The sequence below is a fragment of the Podarcis pityusensis genome (genome assembly GCF_964106645.2).
Source record: "Podarcis pityusensis genome assembly, chromosome: 10".
Taxonomy (NCBI): domain Eukaryota; kingdom Metazoa; phylum Chordata; class Lepidosauria; order Squamata; family Lacertidae; genus Podarcis; species Podarcis pityusensis.
The window spans coordinates 50516367-50540445 of record NC_138035.1 but is presented as its reverse complement, the minus strand read 5'-3'; the positions used below and the strand labels follow the sequence as shown (position 1 = coordinate 50540445).

General features: G+C 40.4%; 1 protein-coding gene across 2 annotated transcripts in view; it reads right to left on the bottom strand.

Annotated features, from left to right (window-relative positions):
• Nucleotides 1–24079, bottom strand: part of NELL2 (neural EGFL like 2) — a 108664-nt gene that overhangs the window by 27520 nt on the left and 57065 nt on the right. For both annotated transcript variants that reach the window (XM_081022335.1, XM_081022334.1), the window contains exons 13-15: nucleotides 21712–21837; nucleotides 5507–5629; nucleotides 2976–3071 (exon numbers count right to left, since the gene is read on the bottom strand). In XM_081022335.1, coding sequence (XP_080878461.1) covers nucleotides 2976–3071; nucleotides 5507–5629; nucleotides 21712–21837 — 345 coding nt within the window. The remainder of the gene's footprint in view (nucleotides 1–2975; nucleotides 3072–5506; nucleotides 5630–21711; nucleotides 21838–24079) is intronic.

Sequence of the window (24079 nt, the reverse complement as noted above, 5' to 3'; positions counted from 1 at the left end):
GACATCACAGAGCTGGTTTTTGTCTAAGACTGGATACAATTGGAGTCCATTTTGAATCAAGATGGTGGGCTGAACCTTTCAAAACTGCTCTGACTTTTGGGTTTCTTAGAATTCCCAGTAGTGATGTATGGAAGTGAGAGCTGGACCATAAAGAAGGCTGATCGACGAAGAATTGATGCTTTTGAATTATGGTGCTGGAGGAGACTCTTGAGAGTCCCATGGACTGCAAGAAGATCAAACCTATCCATTCTTAAGGAAATCAGCCCTGAGTGATCACTGGAAGGACAGATCCTGAAGCTGAGGCTCCAATACTTTGGCCACCTCATGAGAAGAGAAGACTCCCTGGAAAAGACCCTGATGCTGGGAAAGGTGGAGGGCACAAGGAGAAGGGGATGACAGAGGATGAGATGGTTGGATAGTGTTGTCGAAGCTATCAGCATGAGTTTGACCAAACTGCGGGAGGCAGTGGAAGACAGAAGTGCCTGGCGTGCTCTGGTCTATGGTGTCACGAAGAGTCGGACATGACTAAACGACTAAACAACAACAACAAGAATTCCTGAGCAGTGCCAGGTACAAGGCTGATATATCCACATATTTGTTGAGGGCTGATCAGCAACCTATCGGGAACCATAGATTTCACTTCTTCTTTAGTGAGTGAATCTGTTTGTTGCCTTGCCAGAGATGAAGCACAAAGAGACAAGTTCTTGTCCTTCTGCTACCTGGCTACCCATTCAATAGGATGGGCAAAGGAAGAAACGAAAAGAAACCAGAGAAGGGAAAATGAAGCGTTACTTCTCTCCTGAGAGTTGAGGGAAAACGTGGGCAAACTTTCTTGATTAGAATTTGGTTAGGGTCACCTGGAGTCCTATATAATTGCTCAGACCAAATCCAGTTAGCAATCTTACAGATCAACTGGGTATGGGTTCATTGTGACTACTGTTATCTGAACACAGCAGTAAATCTGAAGTGCTAAATACTCCAGCAGCTTTAGCAGTATCAGCACACTTAACAAGCTTTGTGGCAGCTTTGACAATAAATTATATTCTGAGTAGTAGTAAAACTATTTTTCTAAGAAACCATGAGTACTGGAATTAAAAGGATTTTATGCAAGCCTCCCCTAGGAACAGTCATAATCTAAATCGTTCTATTATCATGGCCAGTGCACCTGAACAAATTAATTTAAAGTTGCAGTGAAGAGCAGCAGTCACACATGCAAAATGTTTAGCTTCCACAGAATGTGACACGTAACTCTAGAGAGATCTAATCTATAGCAATTACCTGGGCAAGCCTCTAACCTGAGCTGAATTTAAACCTTCCAAACCTCAGGTATGCAAATGAAGTTATAAAACAGAGAAATGATGTATTATTGGTCATGAAGCTCACCGGGTGACCTTGGACCTTGGACTAGTCACTGCCTCACAATCTAACCTACCTCACAGGGTTGTTGTGGGGGATTAAATAAGAAGGAAGAGAACCATATACACCACCTTGAGATCCTTAGAAGCCTTACCATCAGCTGAGTGACACCACTGGATACCACCCAAAGCAAAACAAACCTATATGCATTATTTGCCCTCAAGTAATGTTTGAAAATAGCCCCATCCATTTGCAGAGAAATGTGTATTCTTTCTAGATGAAACTGTTACTACAATGGCAGTTTCTACCTAAGAACAACAGGATTATTTTTCACTTCTCAGGTGGACCATTGCTGTTTAGAGCTTGATAACATCACACACAGACCTGACAGCTGTTTGAAAATCTTTTTGATAGAACTATGGCTTGATTATCCTGTATCTCTTTATAGCATCTTCCTTCCAGATGTTTTGTACAAATACTGTTTAGCTTATGACTGATCAGGTAAGATAGTTCACAACAAAGATTGGACTTCACTGAAATTTGAATACATTCCTTGGCATTAGAATGACAATCAAAGTAAGTAAAAAAATTCCTTCCTGTAGCACCTTAAAGACCAACTAAGTTAGTTCTTGGTATAAGCTTTCGTGTGCATGCACACTTCTTCAGATATCTGAAGAAGTGTGCATGCACACGAAAGCTTATACCAAGAACTAACTTAGTTGGTCTTTAAGGTGCTACAGGAAGGAATTTTTTTACTTCGACTATGGCAGACCAACACGGCTACCCATCTGTAATCAAAGTAAGATCATGGGAGGCAGTTCTGACAGAACGCAAGGCAATTTTCAGATTTTAGCCAAAATGCTAAATTTCTATTTTCATTTTTCAATCAGAGATGGAATGCAAATCACACACACACACACACACACACATATATATAGCTTTCTGCTCATGGATCAGTAGTAGTCCTGTAATCTATGTAACGTGCAGTATGCTTGTGAAAGTGGACATAGACAAACAGGGTTATACAAATAAAAACTACACAATTGGAAAGCTTTTTGCATAAATTTCAAAACCCAGACTTTCCCTCTTGTTGCCCCAGTACACTGTAAGCCACACATAAGTAGTTTGGTTTGATCATAGCCATAAGATAGAAATAATTTCTAATGAACTCAGCGGGGCTTACTGCTACAATATAATGTACTTATGATTCGCTGCATTGCTAATATTGTCATTACCTAGCTTCAGATAATATTTCAATATATCTATGCTGCAGAAAGATGCTTATTTGCTTCAACCTGAGATAAACATAAATTCAAGATCTGCGCAACTCCATTCTAGGTTGTAGCAACAACTGAAAACAATCACAATTAAAACTAAAATAATGCCCACATACACGCAGTAACAATTCTATGTACCAAAAATAGTGATGCAAAAAATATATTCCATGACTACATTTGATGCAGAAGAATTTACTGAAAGGAAACACGGAGCAAATGATCTAGTTATCCTTCCACAGCTGCACTTAATTTTAGATACATGTTAAAAAAGTGTATTTTTTTTGTATGACTTTATGTAAGAATGTAAGACTGACTTTGCAAGTCAACAAGAGGATTTCTCACCAGTTTCACAGCTTGGGCCTGTGAATCCTTGTGGGCAGGCACAGACATTGGAAGCGATACAGGCTCCACCATTTCTACAACCATCTTTGCAGAAAGCTGAAACCATAAAAAAAAAAAAAGAAAGAAGAAGAAGAAGAAGAAGAAGAGGAGGAGTTTGGATTTGATATCCTGCTTTATCACTACCCGAAGGAGTCTCAAAGCGGCTAACATTCTCCTTTCCCTTCCTCCCCCGCAACAAACACTCTGGGAGGTGAGTGGGGCTGAGAGACTTCAGAGAAGTGTGACTGGCCCAAGGTCACCAAGCAGCTGCATGTGGAGGAGCGGAGACGCGAACCCGGTTCCCCAGATTACGAGTCTATCACTCTTAACCACTACACCACACTGGCTCTCAGTATTAGTAATAGTATTGTGGGAAAGGATCCCACAATACTATTGTAAAAAACAAAATATTAAGGAAACAATCTTATACCCACTTACCTGAGAGTAGACATGAACTGCAAATACCAAAAAATGAAAGCACTGTAAATATCTTAAATTAACACACTGTGAATGTTTTAAGTTAATGTGGTAGCCTTCAATTGTACTGAGTCCAAGGGCAAAGGTACTTTTTTCTACATGCCTGACTAGGAAGGATTTTGAGCCTCATTTGCTCATGTATTAGACACTGTAGCCTTCCAGCCCATCATGTTTTGATCCATGATCTTAAAAAGTTAGGAAGCGTCTAATGTGATGTTTGTCACATTGCCAGTGATAAATCTGATGGGCTTAATTACATCAGCCTGAGGTCTTCTTTGAACTTTGCAGGAGTGCTATGGTAGGCCCTTTTCCATGGATGCACAGCCTTCATTCAATGGTGCTTTGACATTTTAAGCCTCAAAAACATTTGGGGGGGGGTGGTCATTTGCTGCGATTTTCTCAAGAAAATTGACATCCTGCTAGAAGGGAGGGAGCCAGGGCCATACAAATGGCTCTGTCTATGTTTGGTGTGTTTTTAAATGTTGCATGAATGCTTATTCAGCTAATGACTGTCACTCCCTTGGCAGGAAGCAAAGGCCTTCAATTACAGACTTTGGAAGTTTCTAAAACTCAGCCGATAACCAAGTTTGTTTGCCTCTGTGACAGATGCCATACCTGAAGATGGGGGCTGGGCAACATAACTGATTTTGTGGGTGTGCTGATGGATAAAACTCTTTCTGCTATTCACACAGGAGGGGTCTAGAAATAACTAATAGAATTTAAGATTACAGTGGTACCTCGGGTTAAGTACTTAATTCATTCCGGAGGTCCGTACTTAACCTGAAACCGATCTTAACCTGAAGACCACTTTAGCTAATGGGGCCTCCTGCTGCTGCCGCACCGCCGGAGCACAATTTCTGTTCTCATCCTGAAGCAAAGTTCTTAACCTGAAGCAATATTTCTGGGTTAGCGGAGTCTGTAACCTGAAGTGTATGTAACCTGAAGCGTATGTAACCCGAGGTACCACTGTACATAAGTTTAATACCTTGCAACTCTTTAAAGATGGCTCAATGTCTATTCACTCCCCACCTAGAAGTTCAAAGTATAAGGAGGGACTTCTGGAACAAAACTAAGGGTTTATTTAATTTCACCCTATGAGGGTTTATTGTTTCACAAAGGATGCACAAAACCTAGTTTAAGATACACACCCTTTGCAGATAATTGTTAAACAGAACCATTTCCCAAACCAAATCTCAGGTAGATTTTTCCCATTTAGAATGGCTATCTATGTTCCTATCCAGCAACACTCACTCATCCGTCAACTGTGTTGCCTTGAGTAGCTAACCCCACTCAAATAGCCCAAACCCCCAACTGCCCACAATGGCAGCTAACGCCCACCTAGCTTAACAAATAATCCTCACTGAGAGTCAATGCCCTATCTGGCCATTAAACTGTAAGCTTCCAACTTTAACTCCCTGCCCCCTGGCTGTTAGTCTCCCCAGCTCTCACTGGTTGCTGGATGAACAGGAGGCTGACCCAGAGCCTGTCCACCACAACCTCTCCAACATTCTGGGATAGCTCAGATGGTGGAACACGAGTCTCTAAATCTCAGGGTTGTGGGTTCAAGCCCCACGTTGGGCAAAATATTCCTGCTTCGCAGGGGCTTGGGCTAGATGATCCTCACAGTCCCTCCCAATTCTACAAATGCTATGATTATATGAAATACAAACACTTATATGAAACACAAAGCAGATATTGACACAACATACTGGCAGTGCATTTATCACTGAATGTTTTGCATCAATGCATATTCCCAGGAGTTGTAATTGCTCACAATTCTCCACTGCATTTGGTGGTAAACATGAAATCACTGCTTTGTCTGGTGTGAAACAGCATATTATTTATAAGTAGAGTGCATGCTAAAATGAATTGACTAGGTTTCTATTGGTTCTGCTTAAAGTTGTTGGGCCTGAATTATTCGTCTTCCAGGTACAAAGGCAGCTTTAGCATTTATCAATGAAAAGGTAAAATCCAGCAAGACAATAAACAATTGCGGTTTTGTTCTGATACCTTACCTTTGCATACAGTGCCATTTCCAGTAAAACCTGGCTTGCAAACACAGTTATGTCCTCCCACGGTATTGAAGCAGAGTGCATTTTCATCACAGCTGTGTTGGTTTGTGAGACATTCATCGTGTTCTAGAAGGTGAAACAATGCTATTTAGAACAGCAACAATGACTATATTTCTGATGCTAAGAAGCTGAAAGTTGTAGGAGTGGTTCATGCTTATTTACTCAAAAAGCTTTGTAAGAAATAAAATTGATATTTTGTTTCAAAGCTTGGGTGTTGAAACAGTGGGAATCCCAATACGTTTTTGGGAACTGGCTGCTTTTAATGAAAGGGATGGTGCTGTGCTGTTTTTATTTTAATTACCGGTATGATTTTAATAGATTTTATGTATGTATATCGTTTTATTTCTATCAACGTTTAATTGTTTTAAATGTTGTTTGTTTCCCTAATTGTTTCTAGCAGTCCTTATTTTTATCTGTAAGCTGTCTTGAGTCCAATCAGGGGGGAAAGCAATGTTCCCGCAGGGCTCCCTAGGCTGCGGATAGCAGCCTGCTTCCTGGAGTGTGGGGCGCACTGAAAGCAGAGCGCCCAGCGCTTCGGGAACACATCCGCAGCCTGGGGAGCCCTGAGGGAGTTCCCGCAGGGCTCCCTAGGCTGCGGATAGCAGCCTGCTGCACGGAGCGCGGGGAGCACTGAAGCAGAGCGCCCCGCGCTTTGGGCAGACATCAGGCAGCCCCACAAGCTCGGGGGACAGCGGGGAGGCGCAGCGCCGCCATCCCGCTGTTCCCCAACTTGGTTTGGATTCCCCAACCTGGTTTGGGGGGGGGGAAATAAAGGGGGGGAAATTCCTTTATTCCCCCCCAAAAAAACTAGGTGCGTCCTATGGGCCGGTGCGTCCTATGGGGCGAAAAATACGGTAACTCTCTTATGATCATTCAAAACAAAGTACAGTCCAAAACTATTAAATCAGTGGGAGTTTTGCCATCATTGTCTCCACAAATCAATGTAATAAAAAGAACAGAAGTACACCACAATCTTAATAATTGTGCTTCCCCTCTCACATACAATTCTAAAATGGCAGAAATAAATGTTTTGCTCTTTTGTGAGAAGATCAATATAATTTAAAGTTTCATACCACAACTGATGCATAGAATTAAACCAGCATTTTATTTTATTTTTACTAAGTGTTTTACCATGCCTTTTCTTCAAAGAGTTCAATACAAGTTACCCATTTTACTCTCACAACAACCCTGTGAGGTTGATTAGGCCCAGAAAGAGTGGGAGGCCCAAAATCATCCAAGAAACTTTGTGGCTGAGCTGGGATTTGCACCTGAGCCTCCTCAGGTCTGAATTTGACCCTCTAAGCATCACTGAACAATTGTTCAACAAACATTTCTCAGACTATTGTCCATCAAAATGTCCATAGTTCTATGCTCACTCTGCTTATTGCTACCATACTTCCTTATTTCTGTCCCATTTAACAACAGAGATTGAAGTCAAGAACTCCTGAATTTAACACTAATTCTTCTGGAACCTTCCCCGGGTCTCTTGAACTATAGTCACTCATTTTCTAAGCTTATGGGAATAAAGCAGTAATTTTGTGGAGCTAGTCCTTTAAGCAAGGCTAACCAGTTTAGGACTGCACGCCCATCTGAACTTCAGGTTACTGCCTAGGTGCTAGCTAGACACCTTTTCTTTTTAGAAATATAATTTCAGATACCTGAGATACATCACATCAGCCTCTTTTGATGCTTTGGATTGGTAGATTTCAAACTGTGTTTCAGGGAACCCTGGAGTTCCTCTGAAGCTTATCAGAGGTACTTGAAAGAAAAGATCAGTTATACCAGACAAACTTCATTAAAAGACAGCTTGCCTACTGCTATTGGTCTTTTCCCGCAGTGTGCTGCCACAGGGTATGGAGTGTGTACTAGGATATACACTGCAGGGAAAATCGAAGTCCAATAAAGCCTCTGGCAACCACTTTTTTTAAAAAAATGATATTTATTAAAGTTTCAAAGAAAAGAAAAAGATTACATTAATAAGAAAATTAACAATAAAAAGGAAAAATACAAAATACAAAAAAAGAAAAAACAGTTAAAAACAATTCCATCTTTTCATCACTTCTCTTACATTTACTTGTTTCCCGGACCTCCTCATACCACCCTCTTTTGTATTCCAATTCAATTTGTTAGTCCAGCAATTCCTTTCCCTCCTTTTTAATCCTGATCTTTAATCTTGATATATTATAACATTAAATTTTAACGTATTAAAAAAACCAATTTTTCCATATTCTTTTATACCATTACAGCTGGAAACCACTTAACTTCAATCTGACATCATTCTAACATTCATTAATTTTACAATATTTCTGTAAGTAGTCTTTAAATTTCTTCCAATCTTCTTCCACCGACTCTTCTCCCTGGTCTCGGATTCTGCCAGTCATTTCCGCCAATTCCATGTAGTCCATCATTTTCATCTGCCATTCCTCCAGTGTGGGTAGATCTTGTGTCTTCCAATGCTTTGCAATAAGTATTCTTGCTGCTGTTGTAGCATACATAAAGAAAGTTCTGTCCTTCTTTAACACCGATTGGCCGACTATGCCCAGGAGGAAGGCCTCTGGTTTCTTCAAGAAGGTATATTTAAATACCTTTTTTAATTCATTATAAATTATCTCCCAGAAAACCTTAATCCTTGGGCACGTCCACCAAAGGTGAAAGAATGTACCTTCAGTTTCTTTACATTTCCAACATTTGTTGTCGGGCAAATGGTAGATTTTTGCAAGCTTGACTGGGGTTATGTACCACCTGTATATCATTTTCATAATATTCTCTCTTAAGGCATTACATGCCGTGAATTTCATACCTGTGGTCCACAACTGTTCCCAGTCAGCAAACATTATGTCATGTCCAACATCTTGTGCCCATTTAATCATAGCAGATTTCACCGTTTCATCCTGAGTGTTCCATTTCAACAGCAAGTTATACATAGAGGAGGGAGAAAGGTTGTTTTCTGCTGCTCCAGAGAAGCGGACACGGAGCAATGGATCCAAACTGCAAGAAAGAAGATTCCACCTAAACATTAGGAAGAACTTCCTGACAGTAAGAGCTGTTCGACAGTGGAATTTGCTGCCAAGGAGTGTGGTGGAGTCTCCTTCTTTGGAGGTCTTTAAGCAGAGGCTTGACAACCATATGTCAGGAGTGCTCTGATAGTGTTTCCTGCTTGGCAGGGGGTTGGACTCGATGGCCCTTGTGGTCTCTTCCAACTCTATGATTCTATGATTCTATGATCTTTGACAAAATCTTAGTTTTGGGTTCTAACAATTCTGTTTCTAATTTTGATTTTTCCACCTGGAAGCCAATTTTCTTGTCCAAATTGTATGCCTCCATTATCTGATAATAATGAAGCCAGTCTCGCACTTTGTTTTTTAGTGGCAACCACTTTTTGTGATCTATGGACCTGGAAATGTGCCCCCAAATTGTCTACAATGTGCAAGGATTATATGACAAATGTACCAGAGGCTCCTTGGCTGTTTGATAGATATGAAAAGAATGATCTGAAGGATGCAAGTTTGAAACTGGCTTTGATTAATAGTTAAAACTGTATAACATATGCAAATATCTCATAAATTTGCAGTATGGAAGTAGCACCTCTTTTTGGGTTGTGGTTCACGACTTTGTAGCACTGAGTGGCTCAGCTGAGATGATTCCCCCAACACATAACTTGAAATTATGTATGGGTTGGTTTTGCAAACCATGGTTTTGAGGCAATCCTAGTTACATAGTTTTGGCTGATTTTGATATCACAGGAAACTATGGTTATAACCAACAAGAAAACGAAGCTAGAAATCTTCCAGAGGAGGAGGCAGGGAAAGTAAGTTCTCACACAGTAAGTTCTCAGTGGTCCAAATAATAGTTCGGAAAATTAGAAAAGGTTGTCTGAAATGGGTCATTGTGCAACTGCTTCATTTCATCTGCTTCAGATCATAATGATATGGTCAGAACATTTGGTCTTGCAAGCCTTTATTTAGTCTTTAGCAAACTATATTAAAGAACTTCTGTTTTTGATTCCTGAAGTACACAGTTTAATTACAGATGGGTAGCCGTGTTGGTCTGCCATAGTCGAAATAAAAAAATTCCTTCCTGTAGCACCTTAAAGACCAACTAAGTTAGTTCTTGGTATAAGCTTTCGTGTGCATGCACACTTCTTCAGATACACTGAAACAGAAGTTACCAGATCCTTCTATATATTGAGAAGGTGGGGAGGGGTATTACTTAGAAGGGTGGTGGGAATCGGAGATTGGCAGATAGCTGAGATGAGCCTGTTGACGACTCTTAATGACTGTAATAGGTCTTACAGGAAAAGGCAAGGGGTGAGAAGGTGAGAAATGGCTTAGTCATGTATAATGAGATAAGAATCCGATGTCTCTGTTCAGACCAGGTTTCTCCATTGTTTTAAGTTTGGTAATGAGTTGTAATTCAGCAGCTTCTCTTTCCAGTCTATTTCTGAAATTCCTTTGTAGTAAAACAGCTACTTTGAGATCTTGTATAGAATGTCCTGGGAGATTGAAGTGTTCTCCTACTGGTTTCTCTGTTTTGTGATTCTTGATGTCAGATTTATGTCCGTTTATTCTTTGGCGTAAGGTTTGGCCTGTTTGTCCAATATAGAGAGCTGAAGGACACTGTTGGCATTTGATGGCATACACAATGTTAGACGATGAGCAATTAAATAGTCCCGAGATGGTATGTGTGATGTTGTTGGGGCCAGTAATGGTGTTGTCCGGGTGTATGTGGCAGCAAAGTTGGCATCTGGGTTTATTGCAGGCTCTGGTGCCAGTGTCCGTGTTAAGTCTGGTTGTAGTATTATTGTGGGTTAGGAGTTGTTTAAGATTGGGTGGCTGTCTGTAGGCAATGAAAGGTCTTCCTCCCAGAGCTTGAGAAAGAGAACTGTCATTGTCCAGGAGAGGTTGTAGATCTCTGATGATGCGTTGAACTGTTTTAACTTGGGAGCTGTATGTGATGACTAGTGGAGTTCTGTTATTTTCTTTTTTGGGTCTGTCTTGCAGCAAGTTCTCTCTGGGTATCAGTCTGGCTCTGTTGATCTGTTGTCTAACTTCATCTGCTGGGTATTTTAGTTCTGAGAAGGTTTGCTGTAGATCTCTTAGGTGAGAGTCTCTCTCTGTAGAATTGGAACAGATGCGGCTGTAACGTAGTGCCTGGCTATATACAATGGACTGTTTGGTATGTTTGGGATGGTAGCTAGAGGCATGTAGATATGTTTGTCGGTCAGTTGGTTTACGGTATAAGGTGGTGTCTATGTGTCCATCCTGTATTTTTATAGTAGTGTCCAAAAAATGTATTTCTTGCATAGATTGATTCATTGTAAGGTTGATTGTGGGGTGAAAATCATTGAATAAAGGTGGTCTTTAATATATTTATTGCAAGGCAAAGGCCTTGAGCTAGAAATGGCAGCTTTGAAATTCAATCATATTTTAAGCTCAGCTGATTCAATTCTCAGCTGTTCTCTTCCACCCCCTGGTGCCTGGGGAGCTGTAATCCTATAGCATTACTGGACCATGGCAACTCAGGAAAAGCCAAATCTATAAGCTTCTGCTCACAATGATCATAATCTTAAAAGGACCCCCTTTGCCCAAATTTAGAGGTTATTCAAAGGGGCACCTTTGCCCGTATGAACTTCCCTAACCTATAAGGTTGTCTTCCCAGGCTCTGTTATCTAGTCTCCCTTTACATCAGACTTGTTTGGTGAGTATCAGACACAGAACCTTTTTATGGATGCGCTTCGATTATGGGATTTCCTGCCTGAAAAAACACATTGTAAGTAAAGAAGTAAAACTGGAAATGAGGCAAGGAGTGCAGGTGGTTCACTGGGGTGTCCAAGGTAAAAGGGAAAGGCTATTAATTTTGTTAAAGGCATTTTCATTCCTGTCACTCTGCATTGAAATGTTGTCCTCCATCTCCGCTACAAACCTCAGAAGGGGGGGGGGGGTGAATGAAAATGAGATGTGGTGGATTAAAGACTAATGACTCTCCTCCCCTACCTTTTACTGTACTTGTTTTTGTCTTTATGGCTTGCTTAGGAGAGCAAATAGTGTGAGATTTAAGGTGACTTCCATTCACCACTGGGCTGCCATGCCCCAACAACCATTCACTAGCTTAAATAACAACCTGAGAAGCCTTGATGGTTGTCTGGGACGAACAGGATGCATTTTACAGGGACAGGAGGGATCTTATCAATAAATGAGAAGATTGCAAAACTATTTGGCATATGCTTACTTATAAGTAAGTCCCACTTAGTTAATTTACACTTGCTTCCTAGTGGGCTGCAATTCTAAACTTATTTATCTGGGAGGGAGGCTGACATCTTGCTTGGGAGTAACAGCCATTGAATATTGCAGGGGGCTTCCTTCTAAGCCAGCATTCACAGGGTTATGCTGGAGTGGCCAAAGCCTATCCATGTTCTTCTTGGTAAGAATGCATAGGACTGTGTCTTGAAGCAATCAAAACTACTCACTTCCAGCTTTTACATTCTCCTTGCTGCCATGCATCTAACTGCCAAATGTGCATTAATTAAACTGGTAAAGCTTTTTTTAGATAAGCAGACAGAGCTGGCCCTACCATTAGACAAAGTGATTCCCTGCCTTGGATGGCTAAATAACTTGGCCAGCTTTCAGTACTATGTGCCTGGACAATTTACCAGGGCTATGGGTCGGGAATGCAAGTGTCTCCCTGCACCTATCTATGTACCTTGTCCACATCCTTGAACTAACTGAAATTCTTCCAACGTGACTGGACAAAACATTACTTCCTTGTTATTGATTTGGGCTAAACACAGGGGCTGGGAACTAATGCACACATCTAGCTTGACCTTTAGTTACATGCATAGAAATAGAACTTGCACCTAAATTGTTTTCTATGAACTACAGCTTTCGAGAAGATCAAGTATGGTTTATTTGCTCCTAAGAAATAATATGGTTTTTCAGTGATTCTCAGCCTTGGCATAAAAAGGGTTAGGCATTCACAGCTTTTAAAATGGAATTTTCCTCAAAATATACACCACCATCGAAGCAACCACTCTAACAGCTAAATAATGCAACAGAGAGGGGAAAGAGAGAAGACACTCTTATTTTTTTTAATGCTGCAGTGCTCTGGGAAGGGAGCCCATCCATTTTTTACTATACTGCTGTAATGGAATTCTCAGGAGAAAGATGCTTTCTTAAAGATTTCAGGTTGAGTAGACAGTCAGATGCAATAGCTTTATTGCCACAAAAATAGCCAACATTGTTTTTCCAGGCCAAAATTATTGGGTGCACGGTGCTTTTACTAGTATATTAGTACAATATATCATGTTCCTAACAGAGTCACACTTAAGGTATTGCTTATTCAGGGATAGATGGGGACAACGAGCAAAGGGCTGATTTAAATTTCTGCCACATATAGGTATATTTCGATGCTTACATGAAGAAATAATTAGCTTTATCACTGAGTGATCATATGGATTCCTGAAGGCATTGTCTAAATTTAAAACAAAGATCACATTTAAATTAAAGCTGCTTAAAACGTCATGCTTGTTGACAGCCTATTTGGATTGCATAATGATATAGAGCACATAATAATGCCGCAGAGTTAATGAAGTGGTTGTGTTTCCATTAAATGTCTAATACAAACTGCACTCTGCATTTGCTTCGCAGCATGCACTTTGAATGATGCACCTAATGTGCTTTCCACATCGCTTCTGAGAAAGCTGTTCAGGTGACCAAGGACATTATTTCCAAACAAAGATTGTATATATTGGTAAGATCTGATCCTGAAATTTACTGGACCAAGAGCTTAGCATACAGATATCCAATCTTGCACCCCCTGAACATATCTCGCCAACAAATGGCAGGCCCAATGGAGAGGCCAGGCAGGCCAAATTTGTCCTGTGAGACAGAGGTTACTCACCACTGCTTTAGGTAAACCCTTTTCCTGCTTCAAGCCTGCCTATACTCAGTTGCCTCTAAAGCACATTTATTTTCTTTCTTTTTTCAGAACTAATCAGGAACTCTCAGTAAAGAGGCTCTTTGCTATTGCCTCTCTAAGGAACACAGGACCGTATCTCTATTTCAAAAGCATATTTTGGTGAATTCAAAAGGAACCCAGGGGCAATCAGATGTAGAAAGGGGAGTTCACCTTGGGGTCAGATAACCAGCCACTATTTTTGACAGGTGGAAAGGTTACCTTTACAAGCTAACTCCCTGTTGCTCAGCATCTATAAGCCTTGCCTGTGACTGTGAACTTAAGAACCACCCTACTGGATCAAAGCAAAGGTCATTTATAGTCCAACATCTTGTTCTCACAGTGGATAACCAGATGCCAATGGGAGGCTTGCTAGCTAGACCTGAGTGCAACAGCACTTTCACCACTTGCGGTTCCCAGTAATTGCTCTTCAGAGGCATACTGCCTCCAACAGTGGAGATACAACATAGTCAGCAGGGCCAGAAGGCATTTATAGTCCTATACACTGTAAATTGGCCTAATCTTTTAAAGCATGGATAGGCAAACTAAGGCCCGGGGGCCGAATCCAGTCCAATTGCCTTCTCAATCCGGCCCGTGGACAGTCCAGGAATCAGCGTGTTTTTACATGAGTAGAATGTGTCCTTTTATTTAAAATGCATCTCTGGGTTATTTGTGGGGCCTGCCTGGTGTTTTTACATGAGTAGAATGTGTGTTTTTATTTAAAATGCATCTCTGGGTTATTTGTGGGGCATAGGAATTTGTTCCCTTTTCCCCCCAAAAAATATAGTCCGGCCCCACCACAAGGTCTGAGGGACAGTGGACAGGCCCCCTGCTGAAAAAGTTTGCTGACCCCTGTTTTAAAGTCATCAAAGTTAGCAGCTGTTGTTATTGCTGCTGCAATTGTTATTATTACAATTTATTGCCTGCCCTTACTCTAAGGTCCTAGGACAGGTTACAACAATTAAAACACCATGTTAATATTAAAAACAGTTTAAAACGATTACATTTTCAAAAACAAATAAGTGCACTACAGCTTGTGGGGCTGTGTTCCATAGTTTATATTAACACCCACATGAAATGTTTTATTTTTATTTATTAAATTTGTATACAGCCCTATACCTGCAAGTCTCAGGGCGGTTACAACAAAAAATCATAATATAAAAACACAAAATACATAATAAAAACAAAAACAACACAATAACCCCCACTCTCCCCAACACAGGGCATTGGATGTCAATCAGCCAAAGGCCTGGATAAAGAGGAACATTTCTGCCTGTTTCCTAAAGGTGTATAATGAAGGCGCCAGGCGAACCTCCCTGGAGAGAACATTCCACAAACGGGGAGGTATTATTGCAATAAAGAGGTTGAACCTAAAGTAATGCAACATTCTGGCATTTTTATAAAATGAATCTAATTTTATTCAAAAAGGAAGGCGGAAGTGTGAGAATATTTATTTTTCACATTTATCTAATTCCTTAGTCTCAGAATTATTGTCAGTCCAGTAACTGTATCAATTACATAGTTAATAGAGGAACAAGCTGCAGAGTACAACAGTGGCAACCTTTGGCAAGTACTCCTTTGAAAGTCGAGGAGTGGTATCATTCCTTTTCAGTTTTCCATAAACATATGTGCAGATCAATATTTTGCTTGAGAAGAACTGCTTTAAGGAACTCATACTCATCTGTAACCAAGGCCTAAATACACAAAATGATATATTTGCTCTTCTTCATTGATTATTTTTACATTCCATTTTTCTTCCAAGGGAGCAGGCAGAATGCTGTGCATGGCTTAGGTGACGAATCAGAAAAAAATCACACCTAAAACCAACCACTGGCTATTCAAGCGAGAAGTAAGAATAAAACCAGAATTAATTTGATTTTGCAGATATTATGCCATGCACTTTCTGTTACCTTCATAGATGTTTTAAAAGACCATAAATCAAAAACATCAGCAGCATTAAGTGTGTTTTTCATTTTAGGTTTGCATTGCTTTGGAGAATCGGTATTTTAGGATTTAAAGTTTTTTACAAATTGATTCAGTGTCCATTACATTGACTTTGGCAAAGCAATACTGGCTTTGGTGGTCATTGAATTACACTTTTATAACAACACTTCAAAGAAATAAAACTGCAAGACATTTGCAATAATTTGCAGGTTTGGATTTGCATATATGTTCATTAAGAGCAAGCAAGCTATTTCCACAAATTATTTCTAAATCAGGTTTACTGACTATCTCTCAGATAAATTTCAGGGGACAGAGGGTGGCACTTGGGGGGGGGCTGTCGTCGCGCCACTCCTTGGTGTGTAGAGTGCCGCAGGGTGTGATACTCTCCCCGATGCTTTTCAACATCTTTATGCGCCCCCTCGCCCAGCTTGTCTGGAGTTTTGGGTTGGGCTGCCATCAGTATGCTGATGACACCCAACTCTATCTGTTGATGGACGGCCATCCTGACTCGGCCCCAGACACACTGATCAGATGTTTGGAAGCTGTGGCCATATGGTTACGTGGGAGCCAGTTGAAGTTAAATCCTTCGAAGACAGAGGTCCTTTGGCTGGGTCAGGATGATATGGGATTGGGGGGGCAACTCCCATCTCTTGCAGGGGCGCAATTAGTGCCAGCACCGTCCGTTAAGAGTTTGGGTGTAATCTTCGACACCTGTTTATAAGCTTTAGTTTCCATTCCCAGAATATTCTGCAAGTTTCCATTAATTATTGTGTAGGCCTCACTAGCAACCTGTAGCAAGACCTGTTTGATACTTTGAAGACCTGATGAGCCATGGATATCTGCAATCAATCTTCCAGAAAGCCAGTAGGCCCCTAAATCCTACACTATCACAATGTTTTTAATATGTAGGTAGATATAAGTAATTAAATATGTATGTAGGTAGATATAAGTAATTAAATATGTATGTAACTTTGGCTAAATCAGATCCCAAATTAATTTTCCTGAAATTAATTCTTCTCAGTCCAGGTATTATTTAATATGACATTTCAACAAAATCACTGGCCAAAACAATAAGCAATATTTTATTAATAAACATACACATTGATTAAGAGATGAAAAGCATGAATAAAAATACATATCTAAGAGGAAAGTCGTTTTTCCAAGGAATCAATCCAATTAATTTGAGATCTACCTATCTATACAATGTCAGATGTTCTTAGCATTTATCTTCATTACTAAGCTGTGTGAGATTTTCTAAAACCCTGAAGATCAAAGGGGAGAAATCATGTTGCAGCTGGTAGGTTTATTGCTCAGTGGACTGAAACAGAGCAAATGACACAATTACCTGCTGTAATTACTGTTACTGACAATATATTTTCCCCTGGTGATCACTTTATGAGACTCTGCTTCTTATCTTGTCAGTGCAATCCTAACCTCAACATGCTTGTAATATCGTTATGCAGATACTGATTTCCTGAAATCCCATTAATTAAAGACCAATACTGATGAAAGCCATGTAAATTCACTGCTTTTTAAACAAACAAATTCCTATCATTTTAACATCAATTTGCAAGCTAATTAGCTATCTTCTATTTTCATCTGACATGTCATTGGGGTTATGAACACAAACAATACAAAGACTTTACATGTGAATGAATGGTAAAGACAAAAAAAAATTAGCTAACCAAATGTTTATGTATAAGAAAAAATCCTGTTTAAATATGATCTCTCCATCGAGGTCAAACCATTGTTTATTGTCTCATCATGCTTTCTTAGCTTAGCGCTATTGAATTCAGACAAAATTCTATATATTTATACCAGGAATGGAGAATCTCTGGCCTTCAGATATTGTTGGACTACAACTCCCATCATTCCTGACTATTCGCCATGTTGGCTAAGGCTGATGTGAGTTGGAATCTAACAAAATCTGGAATGTACGTATGTTCAAAGTACTTTAGACTGAATCCACACATGTACAAAAAATATTCAAAACAAATTTATCCTCAGAGAGCCAGTGTGTGTTGTGGGGGTTACAGTTTTTAACTAGGACTTGAGAGGCCAGGGTTCAAATTCCCCCCTCAGCCATGAAGTTTGTTGGGTGACTTTTGGCCAGTCACATACCTTCCAACATCCCATTGATCGATTGAGACACTCATAATTTTTTGGTCCTAAGCTCTCGTGGAGCCAGCTGATTTGTGCCAAAGTGTAAGACCAAAAACAAGTGTCTTTTGGTCCAGTGCTCTGGTGCAAACCAGCTGACTCGTGCCAGACCACTGGACCAAAAAAACCACCCAGGACATTCCAGGATGTCCCACTCAAAGTAGGATGGTTGAGGAGTATGCAGTTACTGATTTTCTCAGGCTTGCATATAGGGATGTAAGGATAAAAGGATGGGTATTCAAACCCTGTATTCCACATTGAGCTCCCCAGAGGAATGGCAGGATGTAAAGTATAGTAAGTAAACAAATGGCCACAGATTTTATCTGCCTACAGCTCCACTGGGTTTCTCCTGCCTTCACAGCCTTAGACAGCAGCCCCAGAGCAATATCTATTCCAACTTTGTGCTATCTCTCATCTCAGTCCAGATGGACCTCCATTATACCTTCCTATTTTCTGATGATAGTGTCAGATTTTACGTTTTATGTGTTATGACACATTTCTACACAAAAGGGTACCGGTATCTGAGGGAATCTTTGGAGCATCCTACAGCTTAAGTAGATCACAGTGACTTGTTTTTCTTGCATACATGTCCAAAAGCCCATCTGTTGTGATATTTAGGAAGTACAAACTTCAGCAGCTCCACTAGTGTGGATATGTAGTCCCAGTCTTGCCACTATCCTGCCTTACTTGTAAACAGTAGGGACACCCAAATGGGCTGCTGCTGATTAACAGGAATGTGTCACCATCATGATCATTGGATTACAATGCTTGAGATGACACACACACACACCATTTTTAAATTAACATGAAACCATAATCAAATTAGTAAGGGGTTTTATAGCAGCAGAATGTGAAGTAGCATTTGAAGTGTCAGATGAGCACATTTGCCAGAAACTCAGAATAAATTACCAGGCAACTAGTGATCTTTGTTGGCATTTAAAACAGACATTAAGAGATGTCAGAGATAATGAGGCCATATTGTTTAAATGCTGCATTGTTTAACATTAACTGTATGCGCAAACACACTCAATATGAGTTTGAAGAGTCACTTTGCAATTTTATTCTAAAGGACAAAAAAATAAAAATAAAAATCCCACTTCTAACAAATGAAAGCAGTCTGTGTAACAATATCTTAACCAAAGAACTGAAGAACTTATCATACTTTTGTATGCAGCCCCACAACCAAGGGGCTCCCATGCAAAACAAACTGATTCTAAGAATCCGGGTGGCTGCTGAGTAAAAGTACTCATTCAAAAACACCAACCATAAGTTCAGCAGTTTGTGCTAAAGGCTCTCTCTCCACACAAACACACACACATATGTAAATTGTGAGAATTATTACTCCCTTGCAGGTCAACAATACCATTTTTAAAGAATCCATTCAACAGTTACTAATCTAAACAATGTCTCAGTCCTGTATCTTAAAAGTGTATCATTGCACTGGCCAAAGCGTATTATTCTTGCCCTTTTCATTCCTGTTCTCCACGATTTATGCAAGTGCCCACATGGAAAATCTGCTTTTTAAAAAAATTGTCTGCTTTGCTCAAAGCTCTACTCTCCCACTTATAATTATTATTATTTGTCTCACTGGGGGACAGCTGGTTTCTACAGCTCTCACCTTCCCTATTGTGTGCAGATTTATAGGGTGTTCCTTCATTTGGCAAGTACCAGACAGAAGCCCTTAGAGACCTAAACTTGCATTAAAGCTGGCTGTGGCAGTGAACAAGACGGCATCTGGGTTCCAGAACAGCTTGATTAATAGGTATGGGGGCAAAGAGAGCAGGTGTGTTAACAAGACAAAGAAAGAAACAGGTCCCGTTATAATTGGATGCTATAAACAGCTGCTCCCAGCTGCATTTGGGCTTGGGAAGAAAAAATGAAATTAGGAAACATTGGTTTTTTAAAAAAAAAATTAAAGGTTTGGGTTTCATAAAAAAAAATGGAAGTATGAAAAACCACCCTCTTTGCTTTCCATTAATAATGCTACTAGATTTAACAAAGATTCTATGTTCAGGATTTCACAAGAAAACATGCTGACTTTTGCAGCTTTTCTGTAGCATAGCAACAAGCTTGGGACCAAGCTAAAAGGCCACCTCTGCAACTGTTCCTGTTCTCAACTATGAAGAACTGTGCATCTGGTTTGACATCATTCACTTTAATATGTTGATGAGGAAGAAGTATATTTATGTAACATTTTTGCAAATGCCACTTTGATGCATTCTGCAAAACATAAGGTCAAAGGCATTCGGTACTCTCAAATGGAACTGCTCTTCCTTTTCAGTAATCATTGTAAACACGGATCGTGGTTGTATTTGTAAATGCTCTCAGTCGTCATTAAGCAAATTGCAGCATAATAGCTGCTTAAAAACTTCTCTTATAATTTAATCTCTTCACAGCCATAAGTTTTATTGTTGTGTTACCAAGATTTATAGTTTATATGAAAATAACTTGCAGTTCGTAACCAAATTTATATTTCAGTTTGAGTTAAGGAACTTCTAATGAGTTCCAACAAACTAACATTTCAAGTGTTGTATTATTTTCATTTCAAGTCACTTATTCAACTCAGCTTATAATTGCTTCTAGGCAGTTTAAAGGAAACAAGTATAGGGTTCAATTTATTGATGGTTTGTGAAACCAGTAAATGAGGTATATATATTATTAGCTTTCCACAGATCAAGCAACATATAATTGTGATATCACAGAAACATATATCTATGCAATTAAAAGCAAGTATGCAAATAATTTACTAATTGATCTCATGATCTGCACAACTGCAGTCTATATGGAACACCACTGTGCCCCTCAGGGCAGACCTATAAAGGACTCGGAATGTTGGTATGAAATGATGACATCATCACACATGCATGATATACAATCTGGTATAACCCAGATAAGGCCATAGTATGTGCATATTCTAGGGCTGTGCACTGGATTTGTTACATCCCATACTAAACAGGGAGGGTGGGATCCAGGCTTCACTGGGGTTAGGTGGGAACAGCCCTGGATCACCCCACATCAGGCTGCCTGGAGAAACCTGGGGCTGTCAGAAGGAGGGCCATCAGTGAGAAAAAGGAGAAGAAGACAGATTCTGTGTATTCTCTCACAGGGAAAGCAGACCCTAAGCAGGATTGAATCATCTGCTCACCGGTTGGTGAATGGACAACTCGATCATGCTGGTTGCAGGAATCTGCATTGCCATCATGTTTCCACAGAGAATGCACTGGGGAGGCAGCAGACAGCAGCATTGACCCCTCTTACTTCCAGTGTGGTCAGGGGAAGAGGAATGAGATGAAGTTTCCTTCTGCCTCCCACCTCCCAATTAAAAACCTAATTAAACATTCGCCCTGCCACCAAGTTGATTTGGGGCTAGATTCACAGTAGCTGTCACTTAGGAAACTTTTTTAATGAACTAACTTTCTTGCTTCCTTTCCAGTGCACTAGATGGGGTTAAGATAAACTGGAACTGACCCTCCACTAAGCTGCACTCTGTAGAGGACTCTACTGCATCCAACAAGGCAGGAAGCTACCACCAACCTACCTAGACTCCCTTGCACCCTTCACAAGGAGCTGCACTGGCATCCTCTGTCCCTTGCTCCCTTGTCAGAGGAGCCTACATGTATTGCCCCAGCCACCCAGAGCAGTGGAGGAAAGAGCTTGAGAAGCACACAAACAGGCAGATGGGCTCATAACCACTCTGAGACAGAGCTAAGAGGCACAATTTTTGCATCCCCCTGGGCAGGGGCCAACCTAGCCAACCCCTAGGTACACCCCTGGCTACCGGTTGTTCTCCTCAAAACAGGGTGTCTTGGGGCAAGGCAGGCACTGGTGACTTTGAATATGTTGTATCTAAAGCCATTTGGGCTTTTCAGATGTGACAGCCTTGGGGTGTCGCAGCACAACAAGAAGACGAAAGAGTTCCCACCTTCTGATGTGGCCAGGCCAAACGGCAGGATTCGTGATATGACGGCTATGACACCGCTCCATTCCACTGTTTCCCATTCAGGAATTAAAAGTGCTGTTATCCATAAGCAAAGCAACGTTTTCAAAACATTGGAAATATGGAGACTTTTCACTGACTAACTGCTGTCTCTTACCTGTACATGAGTAATCATCAATCCTGATGTAACCTGTTTTGCAGATGCACATGAATGATCCTGGTGTGTTTACACACATGGTATTTTCCCGACAGTAATGCCTTCCTTCAGCACATTCATCAGCATCTGTGGACAGAGCAACGAAACCAACTGAGCAAGTACTGCTGGGGTTTCCTTTTGTTTACACAGACTAGAAAGCAGCTTGCACACTGGAGCGTTTGCCTCTGCCTTTTACATTACTCATAGGATCAGGTTGCAACAACTCAAATCACCAGTTGTGATGCATTGATTCATAGATGCAGCCAGCTTTACCTTTCGCAAAAGCTTTAAAAAATTGTTTTATAATTATGAATATAAGGGAGGAAAACATATCTAAATGCCTTCAGCTACTACTAACAGTGATAACAATGACATTTAATAAAACTATATTTATATTTATTGCTGTTTTAGTGTCATTTACATATAGGTATCTATGCACACACATTAGATTGGTAGACTTTAAAAAGTTTAATTGGCAGATTAATCAAGCAAAGCATCAGGTGATTAATTTGGAGGAAACAGAAATGAAAATTAAGCACATATTTACATGTTGAAACTATTGTATAGTTTCAATTAGAAGATAAAAACTAAAGCATCAAAGATGGTCTTCTAACACTACTTCATACTTCATAATGAAGAGTATTCATTAAGGCAAGATCCATTAAATTTCATGTGTAAATAGTGGTTGTCCACCCCCCACCCCCATACATACTCACTGTGGACTTTTGTTGTGTTCTACTCTTACAAGGGTCTCCTGTCTCAGGCTCTTATGCTAGGGGTTGGAACCTTATTCTGCCTAAGTGGCACATTCCGTGATGGGTAATCTTCTAGGGGGTCACATGGTCTCCCAGGACCAGAAGAGGTATGAAGAGGGTGGAGCAGAGACAGATGCATCAACAGAATCACAGATTGCCTTGGGAGAACCCAGAGGAAGATGAGGCGGCTTAGGCCTTCCCTGTGGGAAGGCAGGGACCTTCAGTCCTCCCAACTGCCTTATTGGGGCAAGACCTATCAGGAAGAGTTGCTGTGCCCACTAGGTCTGACCTCTTGAGCTCTTTGAATAAAGAGTTGTGATGTCATGTGAGTTATTACTGATTTGCTCCTGTCCTTTGTCCCTGATATCTACAAACACACACACACACACCTCCATACTCCATCTTGGCAAGCAAGATAGATACATTATCACAGTTCAAGGACACATACTGGCTAGATAAAAGCATTCAAAGAGGGTGTGTAGCAGGACCAGCGAAAGTACAAAGCAGCAGAAGAAAACCTGCTTTCTGAGTGATTTCATCTATTCACATGATATCAAGCATCCTTTCTGTTCTAGTGGCTGCAACACACAGGGCACTAATGGTTATTGTTCTCTGGGACTGTCTCTGATCACTTGAAGATACCTCAATATAAACGTACAGTGGTACCTCGGGTTACATACGCTTCAGGTTACATACGCTTCAGGTTACAGACTCCACTAACCCAGAAATATTACCTCGGGTTAAGAATTTTGCTTCAGGATGAGAACAGAAATTGTGCAGCGGCAGTGCAGTGGCAGCAGGAGGCCCCATTAGCTAAAGTGGCTAAAGTTTCAGGTTAAGAACGGACCTCCGGAACAAATTAAGTACGTAACCAGAGGTACCACTGTAAACTGATACATATCTTGCTACTTCTTTCTTCATATCTTCAGCAGCTGACCTTTCCAAAATGCCAAGCTTTGAAGAAATACATGCTCAGTGAGACAGCCACGGTTATTTTGAACTGTGTCTATGTCCCAGGAGGCTGCTCTCCTCTCAACTAGGTGTAGCATAGGAACACAGGGCTGGGATTTTGGAAACTGAACTCTGCTGTAGCAAATTGTGCACCAGCTTTCAGACTATGCAAGCATCTATTAGAACCCCTGGCATCATCAAACGTATCATGATGCAGGAATCTTTAAATCAATCAGGAATCACAAACTAATATTGAGTGTGAACTCCTTAGAACTGCTTTTTGTCAAGTAGTACAATTCCCCACCCAGCCTTTAAAATAAAATAAAATCCAGCCATCTATTTATTTCAGCTAGTAAATAAAACTTGACCTAATTTTGGAAGATATGGGCAGAAATTTACCACCGGTTGAATGTCCTCATTAAATTTTAAAAGATAACTCTGCACAGCAGTCAACTGAAAATGATGTTTATTCTGTCAGAAATATGTACTCAGAATCACCATAAACCTTTAAAAAGACATCAGTAAAACAATCACACTGCCTCCCATTATAAAGGACAAATTTGTCAAGACATACTGTACTACATAGAACAAATGGGGTTTCAAACAGCATAGAGATTGCCTTC